This window comes from Alosa pseudoharengus, unplaced genomic scaffold, assembly GCF_046254945.1.
Source record: "Alosa pseudoharengus isolate Yale_2024_CS ecotype anadromous, Long Island Sound unplaced genomic scaffold, YU_APseudo_1.1 YU_APseudo_1.1_scf_1, whole genome shotgun sequence".
Taxonomy (NCBI): Eukaryota; Metazoa; Chordata; class Actinopteri; order Clupeiformes; family Clupeidae; genus Alosa; species Alosa pseudoharengus.
In genome coordinates this window covers 28,289,845-28,310,040 of record NW_027468564.1, presented here as the reverse complement: position 1 = coordinate 28,310,040, position 20,196 = coordinate 28,289,845, and the positions used below count along the sequence as shown (strand labels likewise).

At 41.5% G+C, this 20,196-nt stretch overlaps 1 protein-coding gene across 2 annotated transcripts in view; it reads left to right on the top strand.

Annotated features, from left to right (window-relative positions):
* The window catches only part of LOC143124521 (complement C3-like), a 34,834-nt gene that overhangs the window by 7,466 nt on the left and 7,172 nt on the right, over positions 1–20,196 (top strand). Inside the window, exons 1-23 of one of the 2 annotated variants that reach the window (XM_076286134.1) lie at positions 530–593; positions 2,246–2,361; positions 2,544–2,696; positions 3,640–3,837; positions 4,272–4,463; positions 6,138–6,293; positions 6,517–6,646; positions 7,776–7,970; positions 8,417–8,540; positions 8,821–8,909; positions 10,313–10,452; positions 10,989–11,201; positions 11,363–11,423; positions 12,007–12,093; positions 14,109–14,312; positions 15,155–15,230; positions 15,312–15,471; positions 15,790–15,885; positions 16,856–17,006; positions 17,419–17,582; positions 17,681–17,836; positions 18,101–18,160; positions 19,134–19,224. In XM_076286134.1, the coding sequence (XP_076142249.1) occupies positions 2,254–2,361; positions 2,544–2,696; positions 3,640–3,837; positions 4,272–4,463; positions 6,138–6,293; positions 6,517–6,646; positions 7,776–7,970; positions 8,417–8,540; positions 8,821–8,909; positions 10,313–10,452; positions 10,989–11,201; positions 11,363–11,423; positions 12,007–12,093; positions 14,109–14,312; positions 15,155–15,230; positions 15,312–15,471; positions 15,790–15,885; positions 16,856–17,006; positions 17,419–17,582; positions 17,681–17,836; positions 18,101–18,160; positions 19,134–19,224 (3,004 nt within the window). In that variant the 5' untranslated portion in view covers positions 530–593; positions 2,246–2,253. Of the gene's footprint in view, positions 1–529; positions 594–2,245; positions 2,362–2,543; positions 2,697–3,639; positions 3,838–4,271; positions 4,464–6,137; positions 6,294–6,516; positions 6,647–7,775; positions 7,971–8,416; positions 8,541–8,820; positions 8,910–10,312; positions 10,453–10,988; positions 11,202–11,362; positions 11,424–12,006; positions 12,094–14,108; positions 14,313–15,154; positions 15,231–15,311; positions 15,472–15,789; positions 15,886–16,855; positions 17,007–17,418; positions 17,583–17,680; positions 17,837–18,100; positions 18,161–19,133; positions 19,225–20,196 lie in introns of those variants that run through there. The other variant, XM_076286125.1, reaches the window with a different exon arrangement.

The window sequence follows — 20,196 nt, the reverse complement described above, 5'->3', positions numbered from 1 at the left end:
GAAAATGTGTTTAAGCTATGGTTGCACAGTGTTTAAAGTATGCTACAAGAAGTTTAGGTAGAGGCTTTGGTCTAAGCATTGAATTTTAGTGTGTAAGCAATTGGCAAAAACTGTAAAAAAAACATGTGTAATATACCAATTTACCTCCTTAGTTTCATTGCTACTTATGCCCATCGGAAATTGAAAATGAACTGGCAGTGTCCAGAACAATAGACCTCTGAAGTTCACCTACAAAAAAGCCCCAAAAGCTCCCATCTTTGGCCATATAAGGAGTTCCGGGTACCTTTTTTGCCCCTATAGGGAGATCCGGGTACCATTTTTGCTCATATAGCGAGATCTGGATCTCCTTACATCGGAGAAGATGGCAGCTTTGCAGCTTTTTGTTAGGCAAACTTTTTCTAGGTCTTTTTCTCAATTGAGAGTCAGCCAGGTTACATCTACTATAGGCTACTTGTGTAAATAGTATAATTCAATTTCAGTTATTCATGTGTGGAAAAATTGAAATGTACGTTAATGACCATATAGCCTTCCATCGTCTCCATCCTGTGACTGTCAGGGTTGTGCAGGAGGACCCAAGTGCAAGACTCCAACAGGTAGGGATGTGACGCTCGAAGCTGACGTTTCGAAACAGTGTCGAGCTTCCGAAACGCAAGTGTTTCGAACAGTGTTTCAAAGTGTGGTTTAAAACGCCCATGTCACGTGACCATGGCTTAGTGAGGCTTCGTGGTGTTTCAATTTGGTTTGGACAGGTGGCACACTTGCCGCGCGAGCCAATTACCCGAGTAAACACCTGTTTGATCTAAATTAAAGTCCCAGAATGCTTAAAAGTCATTCAAACACATCCTATCTTTGTGGGTTTTTTGTGAGGAGAGAGATTTTGAGAGATATAGCGACATAGAGACATATAGAGATATAGCGATTTATAGTGCATTCTTGTGATTGATAGGTTAGTGATATAGATTAATTGACAGGCTAGAGACAGACAGTGAGCGATAGTTTAGATAGATATAGTCTAGTGACGTTAATATTTAGATAGTAGCAGAAGTAAAAAAAATATATGACTGATGCATTTATTTCAAGAACAGCTGACCCTTTGAAATACTGGCAGGAGAGGAGAGTGGTTTATCCAAACCTAACTGTGATGGCAAAAAAGTGTGCCTTGTGAAATAATTTTTTCCAAGGCTGGGGAGGTTTATTCAAAAACAAGAAACAGATTAAATGCCAAGACGGCAGAACAACTGTTATTCCTAAATAAAAATGTATGTTGACATACAAAAAATGTGTTGTTTATTTTTCCAGTTGTGCTTCACGGTCAAAATGGTTAGCAAAACTGGCCACTAGATGTCCCCATGGAGTTACATGTGTAGGATTGTTTCGAAACCTCAACACATTCCGGCGCAATTGCTTCGAACGTTTCGTTGTTTCACAAAGCCTCGTTCTGCCCATCCCTATTACTTACAACAAACAGGACTTGGGCTAGACAAGGAGAAACAGAGAGACGATCCGACAGGCAACAGAGAAACAGGAGGGTAGAAATACACATACCAATTAACAGAAAGACAGAGGACTGGACGAAACCAACGAGACAATAACAGGGAACAGGTGAGGAGGCAGAAATGGAGGGAAAATAAACAAGACAGGAAGCACAGACCAAATAAGGAGATGGGGCGGAGACAAAGATAGGTGGCAGGCAGGTAACACAAAGCACATGGGGAACAGGCAAAAACAAACACAGGACAATACACAAAATGGCCACCAGGGTGGCACAAACCCAACGGTCCGGGCCAGATCCTGACAGTGACTATTGGTATTCTGTGTGATTTGTTTAAGCATAGCAGATGTTATGTCATAGCAGATGTATGCTCTTGAATTTCCCCTTGGGGATCAATAAAGTATCTATCTATCTATCTATCTATGTTGGAGAATTTGTTTAGATTCTTTTTCACAAGGCTGGGTTAAAAGCTTGCGGTGTGTCATCAATTTCAATTTGAATTTTCAATTTTCAATTTAATTTCACGTATAGAGTGCCAAAACATTGCACATGTCTCATGGTGCTTTACAGAGTGTTAAACAATCAGAGAAGGCCCATGAGTAACAGGGGCGAGAAAAAACTCCCTAGAACTGGAGACACATGTAAGAAGAAACCTCGAGCAGATCCACGACTCAAGGGCCTGACCCATCTGCCTAGGGTCAGTACAGAACAGTAAGGTCATCACTGCTCATCACTGTCATATGTCTTTCATAGGCAGTGAAATGGTGGAGGCTGAGAAACGGGGCATCCAGATCGTCAAGTCTCCTTACACCATTCACTTCAAGAAAATGGCCAAGTACTTCAAACCTGGGATGCCATTTGCTGTCTCGGTATGTGTGTGTGTGTGTGTGTTTGTGTGTGGGTGGGGGTTACCACACGTTTCTTTTTTGACACCATAGAGCTACAGTACGCTTCCTGTTCACCTCACTGGATAAATGTCTGATGACCCTTTCCAGGTATTTGTGTGTGTGTGTTTTATCTCACTGGATAAATGTCTGATGACCCCTTCCAGGTGTTTGTGACCAACCCCGACGGCTCACCAGCAGGTAGCGTCTCGGTGGAGGTGAAGAGTGAGGGGCCGGTGGTGAGTGGGATGACGCACTCCGACGGTATGGCCAGGGTCACCATCAACACAATGGTCAGAGCCCGATCTCTGTCCATAAGTGTGAGTATGATTATATTTACATATGACTGGTAGCACAAACTGTTATTGTATGATTATTATTATTATTATTATTATTTATCACTGTTGGCATGGTGATCTACTATTAGTGTGAAAATACTGTAAATATTACTCCTGCTTTGCTTTTTTCTTTCATTTTTCATTTCCTCATGCAATGTTACGAGTAAATCTAAGATTTAAGTATTGTTTATTTATATAGCTTTTTTTCCTACTGGTATATAATTTCCTCCTGCCTGAGATCACCATAAGTATGTATCATTTGACTCCACTGCTCTCCTTCGATTTGTTTAATCTTATGTGGTCCTCTCTCTAATTACATAATTTTTTTATTCAATTCCAACCATTTATTTTTAAGAACAACACATATTAATGAACATTTCAGCAAATGTACCAGTGTTTGCCAGATAGCTAATTTACAAAAATGCAGTCTTTTGGCAAGATGTTTTGATAGCCATTCATTGACTTGGCCGGTTGTTCTTGAACCAGAGGCTTCCCCTTCCAAACATCCCTCTCGTGTCCCGGCCCCTTGAGAAGCTCCCCTGCTCCCTGGCTCTTGAATCGCTTCTTGGCCGTCATGAGCCGCTCCTGGATGCCACAGTCATTTTTCTTTTTCTCTTCCTTCCAGTCTTTTCCCATAACGTTCTTGAACTTCTCCTTCTTTCTTACTGTCACACCGGTGTGACGGGAATGTTGGAAAATGAACGTTCTAAAGAATATCTGGGTTCATTAAATTCAACATAGAATTTTAGAACCTTCAATTGTTGCCAAACAGAATAGAATCTTATGTTAGAATGTTCAAAAACCCACACCTAAGGCTTAATCTTCTGTGCTTTAGTTCTCCATGTACTCCCTATTCTACATGTGGCTTTTGCCTGCTAAATTTTGTTAAGTTAACATAAGTTTTTGGTTATTTTTTTCCCTTGAGGTAACAACAAAAGACCCGCGTCTCCAAGGAGCTCAACAGGCTCAAAAAAGCCTCACCGTTAATGCCTACGAAACACCCTCTGACAACTACCTACACATTGATGTCGGCGCAAAAGAGTTGACCGTTGGTGATCAGTTCAAAGTCAACTTCCAGCTGGCCGGAGGGAGTAGCACCCAGAACCAAGAGTTAACCTATCTGGTGAGTGTCCTTGACTATGTTGCACACTGAAGCACTGGTTTTAAAGGAAATGTGACTATTGTCAAGTCAAGTTTATTTATATATAGATATATATATAGCTCATTTCATACAGAGAGGTCATTCAATGTGTTTTACATAAACACAAGCAAACAGTAATAGCTAGCCTAATAAAAGCATAGAAGGCCAGTAGTAGTCAAAGAACAGTTTCAAAAGTAAAGAGTATAAATGAGAACATAAGGTAATAGTACCGGTACAAAAAAGCATTAAAGTAAATGGCAATAGTTTAAAAGTGTTTTTTAAACTATTGTTTAAAAAGTAATAATTAAAAGACATAAAACAACATAGAATGATTACTCAGTGATAGTGATACTAGTCAAACACCCAGTGAACAGAGCACTTCATGGAGATTCTTGATGATTATTGATTTTTGACAGATCCTGAACAAAGGACAACTTGTGCAAGCTGAGAGGTTCAAGAGACAGGGTCAGACTCTAGTGACGTTGTCCTTACCAGTGACCAAGGACATGGTCCCCTCCTTCCGTATCGTGGCGTACTACCATGTGGGCTCTACTGAAGTGGTGTCCGACTCAGTCTGGGTGGACGTGAAGGACACCTGCATGGGAACAGTAAATATATTTTATCCTTATTGTGTTTTCCTATATGTATTATTTTAGCAGAGAATGTTGTTGAAACGAATTTGAAACACTGTTCAAACAGTTTTGTTGGAACATTTTTTTTTCAAAATAATGTGGTTCCTAGGTGTTGAACCTTCATCGATCTTCATATTGTTTAACAGTTGAGCCACTGGTTCTCTTCTCCCATCCTGATATCAGCCTCTTGTGTGTAATCAAAAAATATAGTGAAGTAAATGGACCTTGTGTAACGACAGCCAGCTGGTCCATATCTGTGCAGTATGTACATTGTGTAAACCTTCCTCCAGATGCCTTAAATACTTATACATACGCCCCATTTTGAGTTTTTTTCCCGACATTGCACATCATCTACTTAGGAGGTCATTGCTCCTACATACTTTGGCTTATAATCAAATACTTGACCTCTTTGGAAAACACTGTTGTTTCTTGGAAAACAATCAGAAAAACTGTGTGATGTACTGACACAGAGTTACAGAGGCTAGAATATTGTTTGTTCATTCTGCCGGATAACAAGCATCTCTGAACTGACCACATTTCAGCCCTCTTGATATGGCTTAGAAACACAACTAAGCCCTAGCATCAGGTCTTGTGAAGCTGTGTGCAAAAGTAGATCAATATAGAATGAATACTGCTCATGCGTTTTGTAAAATGCCCTATGGAAACTCCCCAGAGGACTTTTGGTTATCCAAAATGCATACTGACAATCAAATGCTTACTGCATGTGAACCCCTCTGTGTAGAAGCATAATCCTGGACTCAAATGAAAGGTAACAAATGAACGTTTGTATTTGGATTATACTTCAGGGGTTCTGATGTGAAATGACTACACTAAATATGGAATACTTACAAAAGATTATAAATCTTTGCAATTTCTATTTTAATTCAATAGGTGGATTATACATCTGCATAACTAATATTGGATCAAATGTCATGCATATTCAATATGGATTCTTGTAAATATTTCAAGATCCAATACGCTATAACTAGCATATTGCTAAGAGTCGTGCTAGTGACAGCGCTAGCAACCCGGACTTTTAGCTCAATTGCTGGCATGCTTGACTACCAGTCCAAGGTTCTGCTGTCTGCGGGTTTGAGTCTGGGCGAGTGCAGGGCTGAACCGCACGGTTAATCACAATGCAGGTTACATGTATTGCTGCCATGTATACTTGCAAGTATTGCTGTTTAATACTCAGTAATGTCCTTTAATACCTAATAATGTCCTTGAGACAGAACAACCCACTCTCTCACGTACTCTTTCGTGTCTGACTCAGTTAATATCAGTCCAACGTATTAGCCTACACAGAACTGTTTGACCTGAAATGAGTTTTATCAGCTAGTAAAGTCAAAACACTGGCAATGGTTTCCTGAGCCTGCATGCATCTGCCTTATAACTTGTTATAAATCCATAGTAGCACACATTATATTATCATTTAAAGTTGTGATAAATTTTTTGTATCAACTTATGTTCTATTGGATATTACCAGTTTTGAACTTCCATTTGCTATTTATGGCTTCTGTCTGGGCAGGGCAATTGGCTTTTCCACTATATCATTTTTTTTAGATACACCTGTATGCGTAGTCAGTTTGTGTGGTCACTCATACCAACAGGCATTTGCATTGCTTTCTTTCTCCTGCTCCCTGTCCTCAGCTGAAAATGGAAGGCTCTCGCCCTGGTAATGTGTATTCGCCCCGTCAGCACTTCAGCCTGAAGATCACTGGAGATCCAGGAGCCAGAGTGGGTCTGGTGGCCGTGGATAAGGGAGTCTACGTCCTCAACAACAAGCACAGACTCACCCAGAGCAAGGTACCAACATTTTGTCCTCTTAACACATAGATAGTCAGTATTTGTGTATCATCTGCACCTAGTGTTGCAATGGTGGTCACAGATAAGGGAATCAAGTCCGAGACAACAAAGACTCACACTCACACACACTCACACACACACACACACACACACACACACACATACAGAGAGAGAGAGAGAGAGATAGAGAGAGATCATTTATTTACTTCCTGATTTTCATCAGATCTGGGACGTAGTTGAGAAGCATGACACAGGTTGTACGTCTGGCAGTGGTCAGGACAGCATGTGGGTGTTCTACGATGCCGGTTTAGTCTTCCAGACCAGCTCTTACAGGAGCACATATGAGCGCTCAGGTAAACGACTGTCCACTGGCCATATACTAATGACATACTAACATTCACTCCTGAATGCTCAGGTATACTACTGTCCACTTGCGATATACTAATGACATATTAACATTCACACCTGAATGCTCAGGTATACTACTGTCCACTGGCGATATAGTAACATTCACACCTGAACGTTCAGGTAAACTACTGTCCACTGCCAATGTACTAACACTCACACCTAAACACTCAGGTTAACTACACTGTTGATATACTAACATTCACATCTGACCACTCAGATATACTTCTGTCCACTACTGATATACTAACGTTTACACCCAAACGCTTAGGTTAACTACTGTCCACTGCTGATATACCAACATTTACACCTGAACGCTTAGGTTAACTAACTGTCCACTGCTGATATACTAACATTTACCCGAACACTTAGGTTAACTAACTGTCGACTGCTGATATACTAATGTTTACACCCGAACGCTTAGGTTAAATTCTGTCCACTGCTGATATACTAACGTTTACACCCGAACGCTTAGCTTAACTTCTGTCCACTGCTGATATACTAACGTTTACACCCGAACGCTTAGCTTAACTTCTGTCCACTGCTGATATACTAACGTTTACACCCGAACGCTTAGGTTAACTTCTGTCCACTGCTGATATACTAACGTTTACACCCGAACGCTTAGGTTAACTACTGTCCACTGCTGATATACTAACGTTTACACCCGAACGCTTAGCTTAACTTCTGTCTACTGCTGATATACTAACGTTTACACCCGAACGCTTAGGTTAACTTCTCTCCACTGCTGATATACTAACGTTTACACCCGAACGCTTAGGTTAACTACTGTCCACTGCTGATATACTAACGTTTACACCCGAACGCTTAGCTTAACTTCTGTCCACTGCTGATATACTAACGTTTACACCCGAACGCTTAGCTTAACTTCTGTCCACTGCTGATATACTAACGTTTACACCCGAACGCTTAGCTTAACTTCTGTCCACTGCTGATATACTAACGTTTACACCCGAACGCTTAGCTTAACTTCTGTCCACTGCTGATATAGCGCTGATAACATTCCTTGTCTTTTTCTTCTTTCTCTTCATCTTCCTCTCTTTTGACTCTTTCCAGGCACCACATGCACACGGCCTCCAAAGAGGCCAATACTGATAAAGGAAAGTCAGGAAGTGGTGTTTAAGCTGGTGAGGAGGCCTGTGGCCAGGGAAAGGGACTTCCTTATGTTCGCAAAGACGATGGCTATAGAAGTGGCCCCCCAAGCAAGACAGCCTGTGGAAGTGCCTGTGGAGCTGCCCCCTCCCACAGATGGTGAGACACCATGGGTCGCTACTGAACACAAGGCCTGTGTCCATGCAATTTCATGTCTCAGGGAATATTTGCATTACTGTAATACTTTTAAGTATTAAATTACTTGAGCACTTATGGGTGCTGGGATGTTTATATATAAGAGAGAGAGAGAGAGAGAGAGAGAGAGAGAGAGAGAGAGAGAGAGAGAATTAATAGTAAATAAAGTATATTTTTGGAGGTTTTGCCTTTATGCGGATAGGATATTATATAGACAGATAGGAAACTGTTTGCCTCTGCTGTTTGTCTTTGCTTGCCTCTCTGTCTCGTGCTTGCTGAAAGAGATTTACTGTAGGTCTTAGGTCTGTCGAGTACTTTGAGAAAATGTATTGCTAATGTTGCCATATGAATGATTAAATTAAATTAAATTGAATTTAATTGTGCTCCTGAATCTGGACACCTGGCTGAAGAGCAAGACGACGATGATGACTTTTATGTTGAGTCGGAGGAGATCAGTTCCAGGTCAGAGTTCCCAGAGAGCTGGCTGTGGGAGGAAGAAGACCTTCCTGAGTGCCCTGCAGAGAACAAACGCTGGTGAGAGACAGACCAGCTCAGATCACAACAACTACTACAACTAGAGATGCATTTCCTGAAGTATCAGTGCCAGATCACTGATAGAATACAACAACAACTACTACAATAATAAGAAGAATCAACTTTGTCATCATCATTGTCATCCTTCTCCTCCTCCTCCTGAACAACTTTGGCTTTATCATAGTGACCCACATTCATTAATTGAAGCATGTGTACTGAAAAAGTAAATAATTGAAATTTAGAATAGCTTAGTATATTTAAGTCTTTCTCTCTCTGACAGCTCAACCACGACCTTGACTAAGACGGGTTTCATGAAGGACTCCATCACCAGCTGGCAGGTCATGTCCATCGGTGTCTCTAAGACTCATGGTGAGTCACTTGGGTCCATCTCTGTCTCTATCTTCATCAGAGACCTTATTGGAGGATCTGCTCAGGCTGCTTAATGGTGTCTAAGAGTGCTGAAAGTTTTCATTTGTCATTAAAAAACAGATACTCGCTTTACATATAATATCGTAAAAGCACCAACTACCGCCCCTTTCGATCGAAAATTCTAAAACAACAATGTTTTTTCAATACTTCGAAATAAAATGAACCTTACATTTTTCAGTAGCCATAGGTATGTAGATTTGAACCAAATCTTACCAGGGCTTTTACTGCCTGAAATATCCGATTTTCTTTACCACGCTCAGAGTTTAGTGCTGGGCTGGTGAGTGCCTATTTCCGCACTTTCACATGGCACATGAACGATTAGAACGAGAAATTCTCGTTGCAAATCAAAATTCCACTGGAGCTCCAAGCATATGCAGCCTTAGGCCTACAACACTGTTCACAGCTCTTCGAGTCACGGTAAAATGTCATTTTTGGTACATAGCTAATTTAGATACACTTTTGGTGTGGATGCTTGCGTTTCTTTACGAATCCGCCATCTTGGTTTGTATAGAAATGAATACTAAGTGACACATACATGTAAAAAGGCGGAAATAGGGGACGGGTGATCTGATACATATTAGGGGTTTGCACGGACGTCATGTTCTGGCCGGTAACCATGGTAACCCAGAACGCGCGGCCATATTGGCGATACTCGGTGAATTAAGTACAATGGAGTATTATGCAGTTTGGATATCTTACGTGATTGTAGCCGTGTCTAAACAACAGAAAAGCTCATCAAAATGCGTCTAACATACAAAGGCATATATAGGGCAGGACTTGGACCACAAAAAAATGCGCAATGTTTCGAGAAATTACAGTTTATTGGCAGCACAGATCCATATGATTTGGGTGAGGGAGACGAAGTACCAAGTTCAACCACAAGCGCCCCCCTTCCTCTGATAACTTCTGGCATTATTCTCCTTTCTCCCTGTTTTTTTTAATAACTTTTGGAAGTCGATACCTACAGCAGATGTTTTTCTCAGTCTGACCTATTGGTACAACCTAAAACACGGCAATAATTAACCATTTTCCTTGGCGATGTTAGGGATTTAGTGCCTAATGCTTTCTAATGAGGCGAGTATTTAATATGGCAACGTCCAAATCTGATGACACGCCGTGCAAACCCCTACAGCCCATAATAGAAAGTTAAGTTCATCTTCCCCTGATGTGTTTTGTACACAGTGATCACATTATGGTGGATAAGCAATGTTAGGTTTCCTCCTACAATTAAGCATCTTCATTACAAAAACTGTCCATGGAGACAAATTTCCTCATACATGCGTGTCATACACACTACATCAAACTTATAGGTTGTTATATATTGTAATTCCATTGTATTTAAGGTATCTGTGTGGCAGACCCCTATGAAATGGTGGTGAAGAAGGACTTCTTCATTGACCTGAAGCTGCCCTACTCTGCTGTACGTAACGAGCAGATTGAAATCAAAGCCATCCTCTACAACTACATTAACATGAAGATGAAGGTAAACGGGTGCTTCAGAGTCATTTGTTATCATCTAAAAGAAACTATTACTACATTAACATGATGATGAAGGTAAATGTGTGCTTCAGAGTCATTTGTTATCATCTAAAATAAAGTGGGAAACTATATATGAAAAAAAAACTGACTTAAAAATATGTATTCAAAGTCAGGGTTTTTGCTCAGGTTTGGAAAGTCTGGGAAAATATGGAATTATTGCTCATAATACATGAACTCTAAAAAGCTGGCAACAGTCAGTTTTGATTTTTTTTGGAAACACTGAAAGCTATTAATTTACTTATTTACTAACTTAGTTTTATATTAGGTATTCATTCATACACATAACCATAAAATGCATTCAGTCTATCTTTGGCCAGGTTTGTGTAGAGTTTATGGTGACCAGTGATGACAGAGAGCCATAGAGCAAAAGTCCGCAAAAGATCCAGCAGCTGCTCATACTGTATAGACTAGCCATATGGGAGAGCCGTAAGAATAGTTTTCCTCTTAGCCATAAGCCACATTGAGTCTGTCTCTGCCCAGGTACGTGTGGAGATTATGGAGACCAAAGACGTGTGCAGCGTGGCCACCAAGAAAGGCAAGTTGCGCACTATTATTGAGATGGACCCCATGACATCACGAGCAGTTCCGTTTGTCATCATCCCCATGCAGCTGGGCAAGCACACCATCGAGGTGAAGGCCGCCGTGTACGATGAGGTCATCACTGATGGCGTCAAGAAAGACCTGCTGGTGGTGGTGAGTTTCAGAAATTGATAAATATGCACCATTTAGATAGATAAACAACCAAACAAATAACTACATGCTAATAACAAAATAAACAAAATAAGAAAATAAAACAAATGAAAATGAAAAAATAGAGATGTTTTAAATATAGTGTCATTAATGTCCCTATTCAGGCAGAAGGCATGCGGTCAGAGTTGCAGGTGGCGAAAGTTGTACTGAACCCATCTAAGCATGGTAAGTCCATGATGGAGCATCCACAAATAAAAACAGTAAACTCACAAGTACTGGAACTATACTGTATAAGTAAACTAGTGGACGTACTAGTTATATACTTCCAGCACACTTTTAGTTTATTATAGTATACATAAAGTATTTTTAAGGTGTAAAAAAAGTTAAGGGTTAGGTTTAGGTGGGGGGCTAATTCTAGGTTTCCATTCAGGTATTATTTTCATACTGTACTTGAAGCATACTTTTAACTGTCCTTCAAATTAGGCAAACGGCCCAAAAAGTATATGGTAAAATTTTACTTGAAGGTACCTACATGAGAGTGACATTAAACTGGCATAACCCTAACACTAACCCTAACTCTAACTTGTCATGACAAAAACCGTAAGACACTAACCCTAACTTGTCATGACAAAAACCGAATGACACTTTGACAGAAGCGTTATGCCATAAATGTTTATGACTTGTTTATAATGTTTATGACACATTCGTGACAGTGTCATGTCACTCTTATGTACCATCAAGTAAAGTGTAACCAAGTATATTTTAAAAAAGAATGTTGAAACATACTTTTTTTCTTTGACTTACTCAGGCGGAGCTCAAGTAGAGGACATCCTCAACCAAATACCCCGCAAGCAGGTCCCTGGCACCCCTGCTAACACCTACTTCACAGTCTCAGGTAAAATTATAGCATTTATATACAGCGTAACCAAGGAACCCAAAAGCACAGTGCAGTGAATGGGGAGCCTCACTAACCACTACCGATGTGTACAGTCAACCTGGATGATGCACGGCAGACATTATGTGCCAGGATGCTCAACACACACCACCTTGACTTGAGGTAGAGAAAGAGGAAATTAATGAATGGGGGATAATTAGGGGACCAGATTGAATGAGCCAGGTTGAGGATTTTGCTAGGAAACCGGGGAAACCTTTGGTGCTATCATAAGTGCTATTCATAATGCAATAGAGGCAGTCTACAGACTTTTGACCGGCTAGATTCTGTTTTGACTGGGGAACATTTCCAAATGCCACCCTATCTCTCTCTCCCACTCTCTTCCTGATCGATCACTGTATTCACTGTTCTGTATCATTAAAGGCTATATGTTTGTGGGGCCAAAGATGATTTTCCACTAGCCTGACGAGCCAGACCCACATTAAAATGTAGGGTCTGGGCACTCACCGTTCGCAGTGCTCAGTCTGAGGGGCGGGATAATCGGTTGTCAAGTATGGTTCTCCACCTGGACAATAAACTGGACTGGTCAGCCATGATGCACTCTACAAGAAAGGCCAGAGCAGGCTGTACTTCCTGATGAGGCTGCGGTCCTTCAATGTGTGCAGCAAGCTCCTCAGGATGTTCTACCAGTCTGTTGTTGCCAGAGTCCTCTTCTATGCAGTGGTATGCTGGGGAGGAAGCACAAAGAAGAAGGATGCGGGGCGAATTGACAGGCTGATAAGGAAAGCTGGCTCTGTAGTGGGAGCTGAACTGGAGTGCATCACTTCAATATCTGACAAAAGGACCCTGAACAAACTGATCAACATCTTGGACAATTAGTGTCACCCACTCCACAGCACTATTGTTAAGCAGAAGAGCCTGATCAGCTGAAGACTTCGCTCACTGCCTTGCACAGCAGACAGACTGAGGAGGTCATTTGTCCCCAGGGCCATTGAACTGTTCAATGCTTCACTTAAGGGAAGAGGAGAGATAGACTTCTCTGCATAGTCTGTCTGCCTCTTCACCCCCTCCATGTTCGGATACTGTCTGTCCACTAGCCACTTTTTTACCACTGTCTTTCTGCCTCACTGTTTGCATGCTATATTAGCACATTAGCACATATGCATAACCCCTCCCACCATGCCACAGCCGAACTGTGGCCACACTTATAACTTTTCTTAAAATAGTTATATAGATAGATATATAGACTTTGTTCTTGCACTGTTGCACTGTTGGACTTACTCATTTGCACTATCACCATGACACTCATTCTCACAGAGCACCTTACCTTACTATGCACAGAGAATCACAGGCTCAGTGCCTGCCTCAGTCATTGCAAGCGCCTCTTGATTGATTAATCACCACTATGTGGATACTGTTTTTAGAATTGATTTAGATTAAGTGTTAGTTCATATAATTTGTACTTTAGTATATTTAGTATATTCTTTATATTCTACTGTCCTTATTGCTTAGTTGTGTTTTTATATTATATATTTTTAATTACTTTTTCTGCTGTTAGTGAATGTGTGTGTGTTGTCTGTATGCTACTGAGACCTTGAATTTCCCCTGGGGATCAATAAAGTATCTATCTATCTATCTAGGACAGCGCTATGAGTCCTATGCGTTTCCCACCAGCGGAGCTAGTTGGCTTGTTCAAACTTTTGCCAACTTAAAAAAAAAGCTTAACTCATGTCACACTGTTCGCCAACAGCAACATCCATCTTCTTTGTTTTCAAGTAGCAGGGAATTCAAGCCAAACTGTTGCAACTCTGCCATCAATCATTATGTTAAGCCCGCCTAACGACTCTATACACAATTTGATTGGCCTAATAGAAGTTTCATTTTTCGAGCTCACAAGCCAGCCCTGGCAGCAAATGTAATTTGCTGCCGCTAGGGTGCGTCTAGATTCCTAGGCTAATTTTCCACAGGAGTGGATGATAAATATTTCTAATATATTCTATATGATGTTTTTCATTCAGCCAATCAGATCAGTCAGACCATTGAGAAGGCCATCACAGGAGACTCAATGGGTTCCCTCATTGTGCAGCCCAGAGGTTGTGGAGAGCAGAACATGATTACCATGACACTACCCCTCATCGCCACCCACTACCTGGACACCACCAACCAGTGGCAGAATGTGGGTCTGGAGAAGAGAGACACAGCCATCAAATACATCAAGATGGGTGAGTCACACACTATCAAATACATCAACATAGGTGAGTCACACACTATCAAATACATCAACATAGGTGAGTCACACACTATCAGTCAACATGAGTTAGGCTTGGTGAACCCAGCCTGATTTGACGGCGGTTTCTATTCCGCCCTGCAGCTCAGGCTGGAAACTTGTAAATCTCTTTCTCCTGCTTTCGTTACACTTTTACGGGGGCCAACCACAAACTGGCTTATCCACCTGGTGCGCTATTGGCAGGTTTAAAACGATGACGACAGCGGGAGAGCCCGGAGTTTTCACGTCGCTCTGCGAAAGTCACCCGGTTTGTTGGTCAGATTGGAGATCAGATCAGATCAGATTGACAGAGTCATTTGAACTATGCCTGTTGATCACGCCTCTTGTGCAGTAGAAAATACAGAGCAGACTCCCCAGACTAATGTTCAAACTTAAAAGATTGAGCTTGTTCTGGTGAAAGTGAGTCACACGTTAAAACAAATCCCTGCCACTCATCTAAAATCTTAGCCTGTACTCATACTGTATGCTTCTCATAGAGAATGTTAGGTCATCTTAGTCGTTACCACATTACAGTCAGGGCAGGGGAGGTGCCATGGGGAGAGAGAGAGTGAGAGAGGACTTTTCTAAGCTCACTCAAGCCTCAAACAGCCTCTTAACATGGATGGGTCATTGCCAATTGGAAGTCCTATTGATACAGAGCTCTATCTGTGTGTCTGTCTCTGTGTGTGTGTGTGTGTGTGTGTGTGTGTGTGTGTGTGTGTGTGTGTGTGTGTGTGTGTGTGTGAAATGTATGTCACATTATTTTTGCTTTTCATTCATTTCTTTTAATCTCTGTAGGATACCAGCAGGAGTTGGCCTTCCGTAAGCCAGACGGGGCATTTGCAGTTTGGGCAGACAAACCTGGCAGCGCTTGGTGAGTTGAGTCACAATGATTCCATGATACTCAAGATGATTCATGATGACAAGTCTTTCCCCTCCCCACCAACCCCTACAGGCTAACAGCGTACGTGGCTAAGGTCTTTGCCATGGCCGGTGACCTCATCAGCATAGAAGAGAAAGTGGTCTGTGAAGCCCTCAAATGGTTGGTGCTCAACTCCCAGCAACCAAACGGCATCTTCAAGGAAACTTTCAACGTGTACCATGCAGAGATGGTGGTATGGGATCCTGATGATAGATTGACCATTACTTTGTGCGAACTGTCAACACTATATAGTGTCTGAAGTAGAAAAGGTGCTGTACATGTAATTTGAGTTGTTTTGAACGCACTTTATTTATTTTTTGACTTATTTGCATTATTTTCAGTTTTTTTTTCTTTCGCTTTGCTGCCTTTCTTCAATCCTCATTAATGCTAATGATGCGCAACAAGTGAATATTTTACAGGAAAAAAAAAAACCTACACACAACACCCATAAAGAGTACCGACTTTTTGCAATTCTGTATGTCAGTGTGGTCAAAGTGGGATGTGTTTCCAGGGCGATGTGAGAGGAAGTGACGCAGATGCTTCCATGACGGCGTTTGTGCTGATCGCCATGCAGGAGGGCAGCGAGCTCTGCAGTAAATCAGTCACTGTGAGTAATACGCTCATCTACAGCACACACTCAGATTTTCACATTCAAAGGCGGACATCTCTCTGGTCCAGTAAATAGAAAGTCTTTCTACTGTGCATGTGCACTTAACAGAGGTAATGTAACTAATAAAATATAAATATAAACTAGACAAACCAAAGTAAATAATAATAATAAAAAACATAGCAAAAGGAAAATATAGCAAAACAACAACAAAGCCCCTGCAGTTACATTACATTACAATACATTACATTTAGATCTGAGAAATATACCAAAGTGACCGAGAAAAACAATACTAGTCTATGAATCAACTCTACGAAATTTTATTTAAAAAATTATGCTAAATTTACCCACAATGATGCAGTTGAGTGTATGATCCAGGTTGAGGAGTACGGTCACAAATATGTGAGTAGAATGTTCACTATGATGCGACAATTACCCTCAGAACTGAAACTATAGATAATTTGCGTAGAAGTCTAGAAGGAACTAGGAAAATAGTTCACACCTCAACAGGTTTAATGTATGTGGCTTTGCCCTGAGTGACAGATGCAATCAAGCTGCATGATAGAAAATAGCTTTATGCTAGCCTATAGCCTACTGTGGGGATATTGGGTATTTGCAACCTTCATGTTGGAAAACATTAAATTACATTACATTACATTTAGCAGACACTTCTTGACCAAAGTGACTTACATATGTCAGCTATATTACAAGGGATCACATTGTCCCCGGAGCAACGGGGTTAAGTGCCTTGCTTAAGGGCACAACAGTGGAAGCCGGGAATTGAACCGACAACTTTCAGGCTACTGCACGCTAGCCCAGCTCCTTAACCACTACACTACCACCGCCCAGTTACACTGGTATTACCTGGAAAACAAAATGTTAAAAAAGTTTTTTTAATTAATTAAATGGGAAGATATTGTGGTTTGGAACCAAACTACTCAAAGTCGCATTTTGATGATTTTGTCAACAGAGTCTTCCTGGGAGTATAAAGAAAGCCACTGACTATCTGGAAGGCCGACTCAAAACTCTCTCCAATCCATACGCTGTTGCTATGGTTTCCTACGCCCTCGCCAATGTCGGCAAACTGAACCAGGAAGTCCTCTTGAAACACGCTTTTGAAGGTTGGTTAGGAGATATTTGCAGGTTGTAGTGAACAGTTTGACTGTCACAGATTTTGTGGGTGCCTCAACTCAACGTAGTTTTACAATGCCAGCTTCAAAGCAACTGTCTTGAACTACTATGGCAGAAACTCAGCAATGGCATTCAGTTTCAGTTTCCTCAGTGCTCTACGGTCAACCTGGCACCCCCCATGTGCATGATATATTACAATTGATAGTATGAAGATTCATACTTAAAGTAATTTTCTTTCAGATTGTTGTAATATGTTAATCCACAATTAACCAAACAACCAATCAATCTACTGTCAATCAACAAACAAACTATTATCTGTGTGCATGCTTCCTAATTTCTGAATTTCGGTCAGTATTAGCTAAAATGCTACTTGAGGAGACCTGGATGTTCATCCTCTTTTAGATCGCACTCACTGGCCAGTGAAGAGCAACAAGTTCTTCACTCTGGAGGCCACAGCCTACGCCCTGCTGGCCCTGGTGAAGGCCAAGGAGTTTAAGAAGGCAGCACCCATCGTCCACTGGCTGAATGAGCAACAGTTTTATGGAGGAGGCTATGGATCCACACAGGTACAAAGCTGTGTGTGTGTGTGTGTGTGTGTGTGTGTGTGTGTGTGTGTGTGTGTGTGTGTAAAACCCCAATAAAACCCCTCCTCCTCTCTCTCCAGTCCACCATCATGGTGTTCCAGGCCGTAGCGGAGTACAGCAGTCAGGTGAAGCAGCAGCAGAAGAATCTAGAGGTGGAGATCAAGGTGTCTGGACGCTCCACGCCCATCAAGTGGACCATAGATAACAGTAACGCCTACGTAACACGTTCAGGAAAGGTACCATACTTATGTGATGCATGTTCATGCAATGAACACAATAGCTTGAGATTGCCAGCCACCGTCTAGTCTAAAATTAATCTATCAACTTTAAAATCTGTCATTTATAACCTAATTTGTCAAAATCCTGCATATCCTGCCTGGAAATATTCCATGTCTTGGTTATGGCTTTAGGCTCATTTTGTTGATACTTTTGCTGAAAGGAACATGGCTATTGATTATTATTTTAGATATTTGTGGTGATTTTCGTCATATTGCCTGCAGATGGATTTGAACCAGAACCTAATGGTCAATGCCACTGGGACAGGCGAAGCAACGTTGTCTGTAAGTTCCTGTTTGTAAAATAAAATCATCATCATCAACAACAACAACAACAACAACCTGGTCGGGAGGAGGTTATGTGCTAAGTTATAGCTGAAATCGTGTAATCTACCACCCACTGACCAATCAATTGTCTTGAAAAACGAAGTTATCTCACATGTAGGATTCTGTTATATATCTTACAGGTGGAGCTCTGCCTCTACAAACATTTTGGATCTCGAATGCGCTTTAATAGTGTTGTGCGTGCAAATATGCCACTATGGACGTGCGTTCCATACAACAGCTGATGACAATTGATTTATTTGATGTTATAGGCTAGACACTAAAAATGATCGCAGTGTAGATTACACTATCGCTCATAATTCTTTTTTTATATAGGCGGTCTTGTGCGTCTCCACGTTTCACGATTGGCCAACGTCATCCTAACACCGAGAACGCACACAGATCTGAGCTGAAAGCCTAGTTTGACAAATATATCACATAACTGCTATCGTAATATCACTTAACGTATACCCCTGAGTCAAGGCTTTGTGAAGGCTCGATATGTCTACATAGCCTAGATATGTCGTAGTCTAGATATGTTCGTAGTATACCCCACTGAACTATAAGGTTATATCTGACATTGTTGTCAAAATGTAGTTACTGATATATTATTCTGTGACAACATTTTTGGACATTAAAGCAAAAGAGGCTTGTTCCACTTATCAATATAGGTCTATGGGTATATATAGGTCTACAACTTTGAAGCTTAATATCTCAGAACTACTCAGAATGCAGATATAACGTTGTAATTCCAAAGGGGACGGAATGTCTAGCATTGTTAAACCTGGTGCTCAAGACATTACCCACTGAATATTGTCGACTTACTGTTGAGGGCGATTTTATCTCGGACCTACTGTACAGTACAGATTCTTACAATACATTGACTGACTGATTGACTGACTGATTTGTGTTTGCCCCTGTGCTCGTCTCCCAGGTGATGACGCTTTACTACGCCATGCCCGAGGAGGTCACTGCAGAGTGTACAGCGTTCGACTTAAAGGTGAAACTGGACAAGCAGGACAGTGGTAAGATGTTCACTAGTGGGATGTTATTGACGTCTAGAGCAAGTTCTCCTTTGGTCCTTGTGCAGTGTTTGGCATTGGACCTTCTTAAGACATTCCCGTTAGGTCCCTCGGGTGACATCCACATTGGGTAATGGGCCCGACAATAATGTTATACCGAGCCTGTGTGCAAGGCAATGGAATTCAACTACAGTATTCGGAAAAAGGACTTATATATATTCTATATTCTATGTGTATACGCATATTAGATGGGGTAATATGCGTATACACATAGAAATACAGCTAATGTCGTACCACAGTTAGGATAGGCAAGGTAGGTAGTGCCCATCCTGTGATAGGGTAGGTAGTGCCCATCCTGTGATAGGGTAGGTAGTGCCCATCCTGTGATAATGTAGGTAGTGCCCATCCTGTGATAGGGTAGGTGCCCATCCTGTGAATGGGTAGGTAGTGCCCATCCTGTGATGGGGTAGGTAGTGCCCATCGTGTGATAATGTAGGTACTGTAGTGCCCGTCCTGTGATAATGTAGGCTAATACAGATAAATCATGCATATAATATGAGACTTGTTTCACAGACAATCCTTTTTTGTTCAAGTTGGTAGTCTTAGCCCTCGCAGGGTGGTGACTGTTGAGCTGTATAAGGGGCTGCACATTGGTTAAGCTTGTTGGCCTGCTCAGTGCTGTAGGACTAAGTGTCGCTCTATTAAAGAACTGTCACCTAAATGTCTTAGCTTTTTGGGGGCATTTTGTTCTGCATTTGTTTGGGCCTCTTCCTCCTCCTTCTCATCCTCCTCCTCCCCAGCAGAACTATTCCCATTCTCTAGTTCTGTCTCTCAATTCCAAACCTGCCACTATTGGGGAAGCCGTGGCCTACTGGTTAGCGCTTCGGACTTGTAGCCGGAGGGTTACCGGTTCGAACCCCGACCAGTAGGCCACGGCTGAAGTGACCTTGAGCAAGGCACCTAACCCCTCACTGC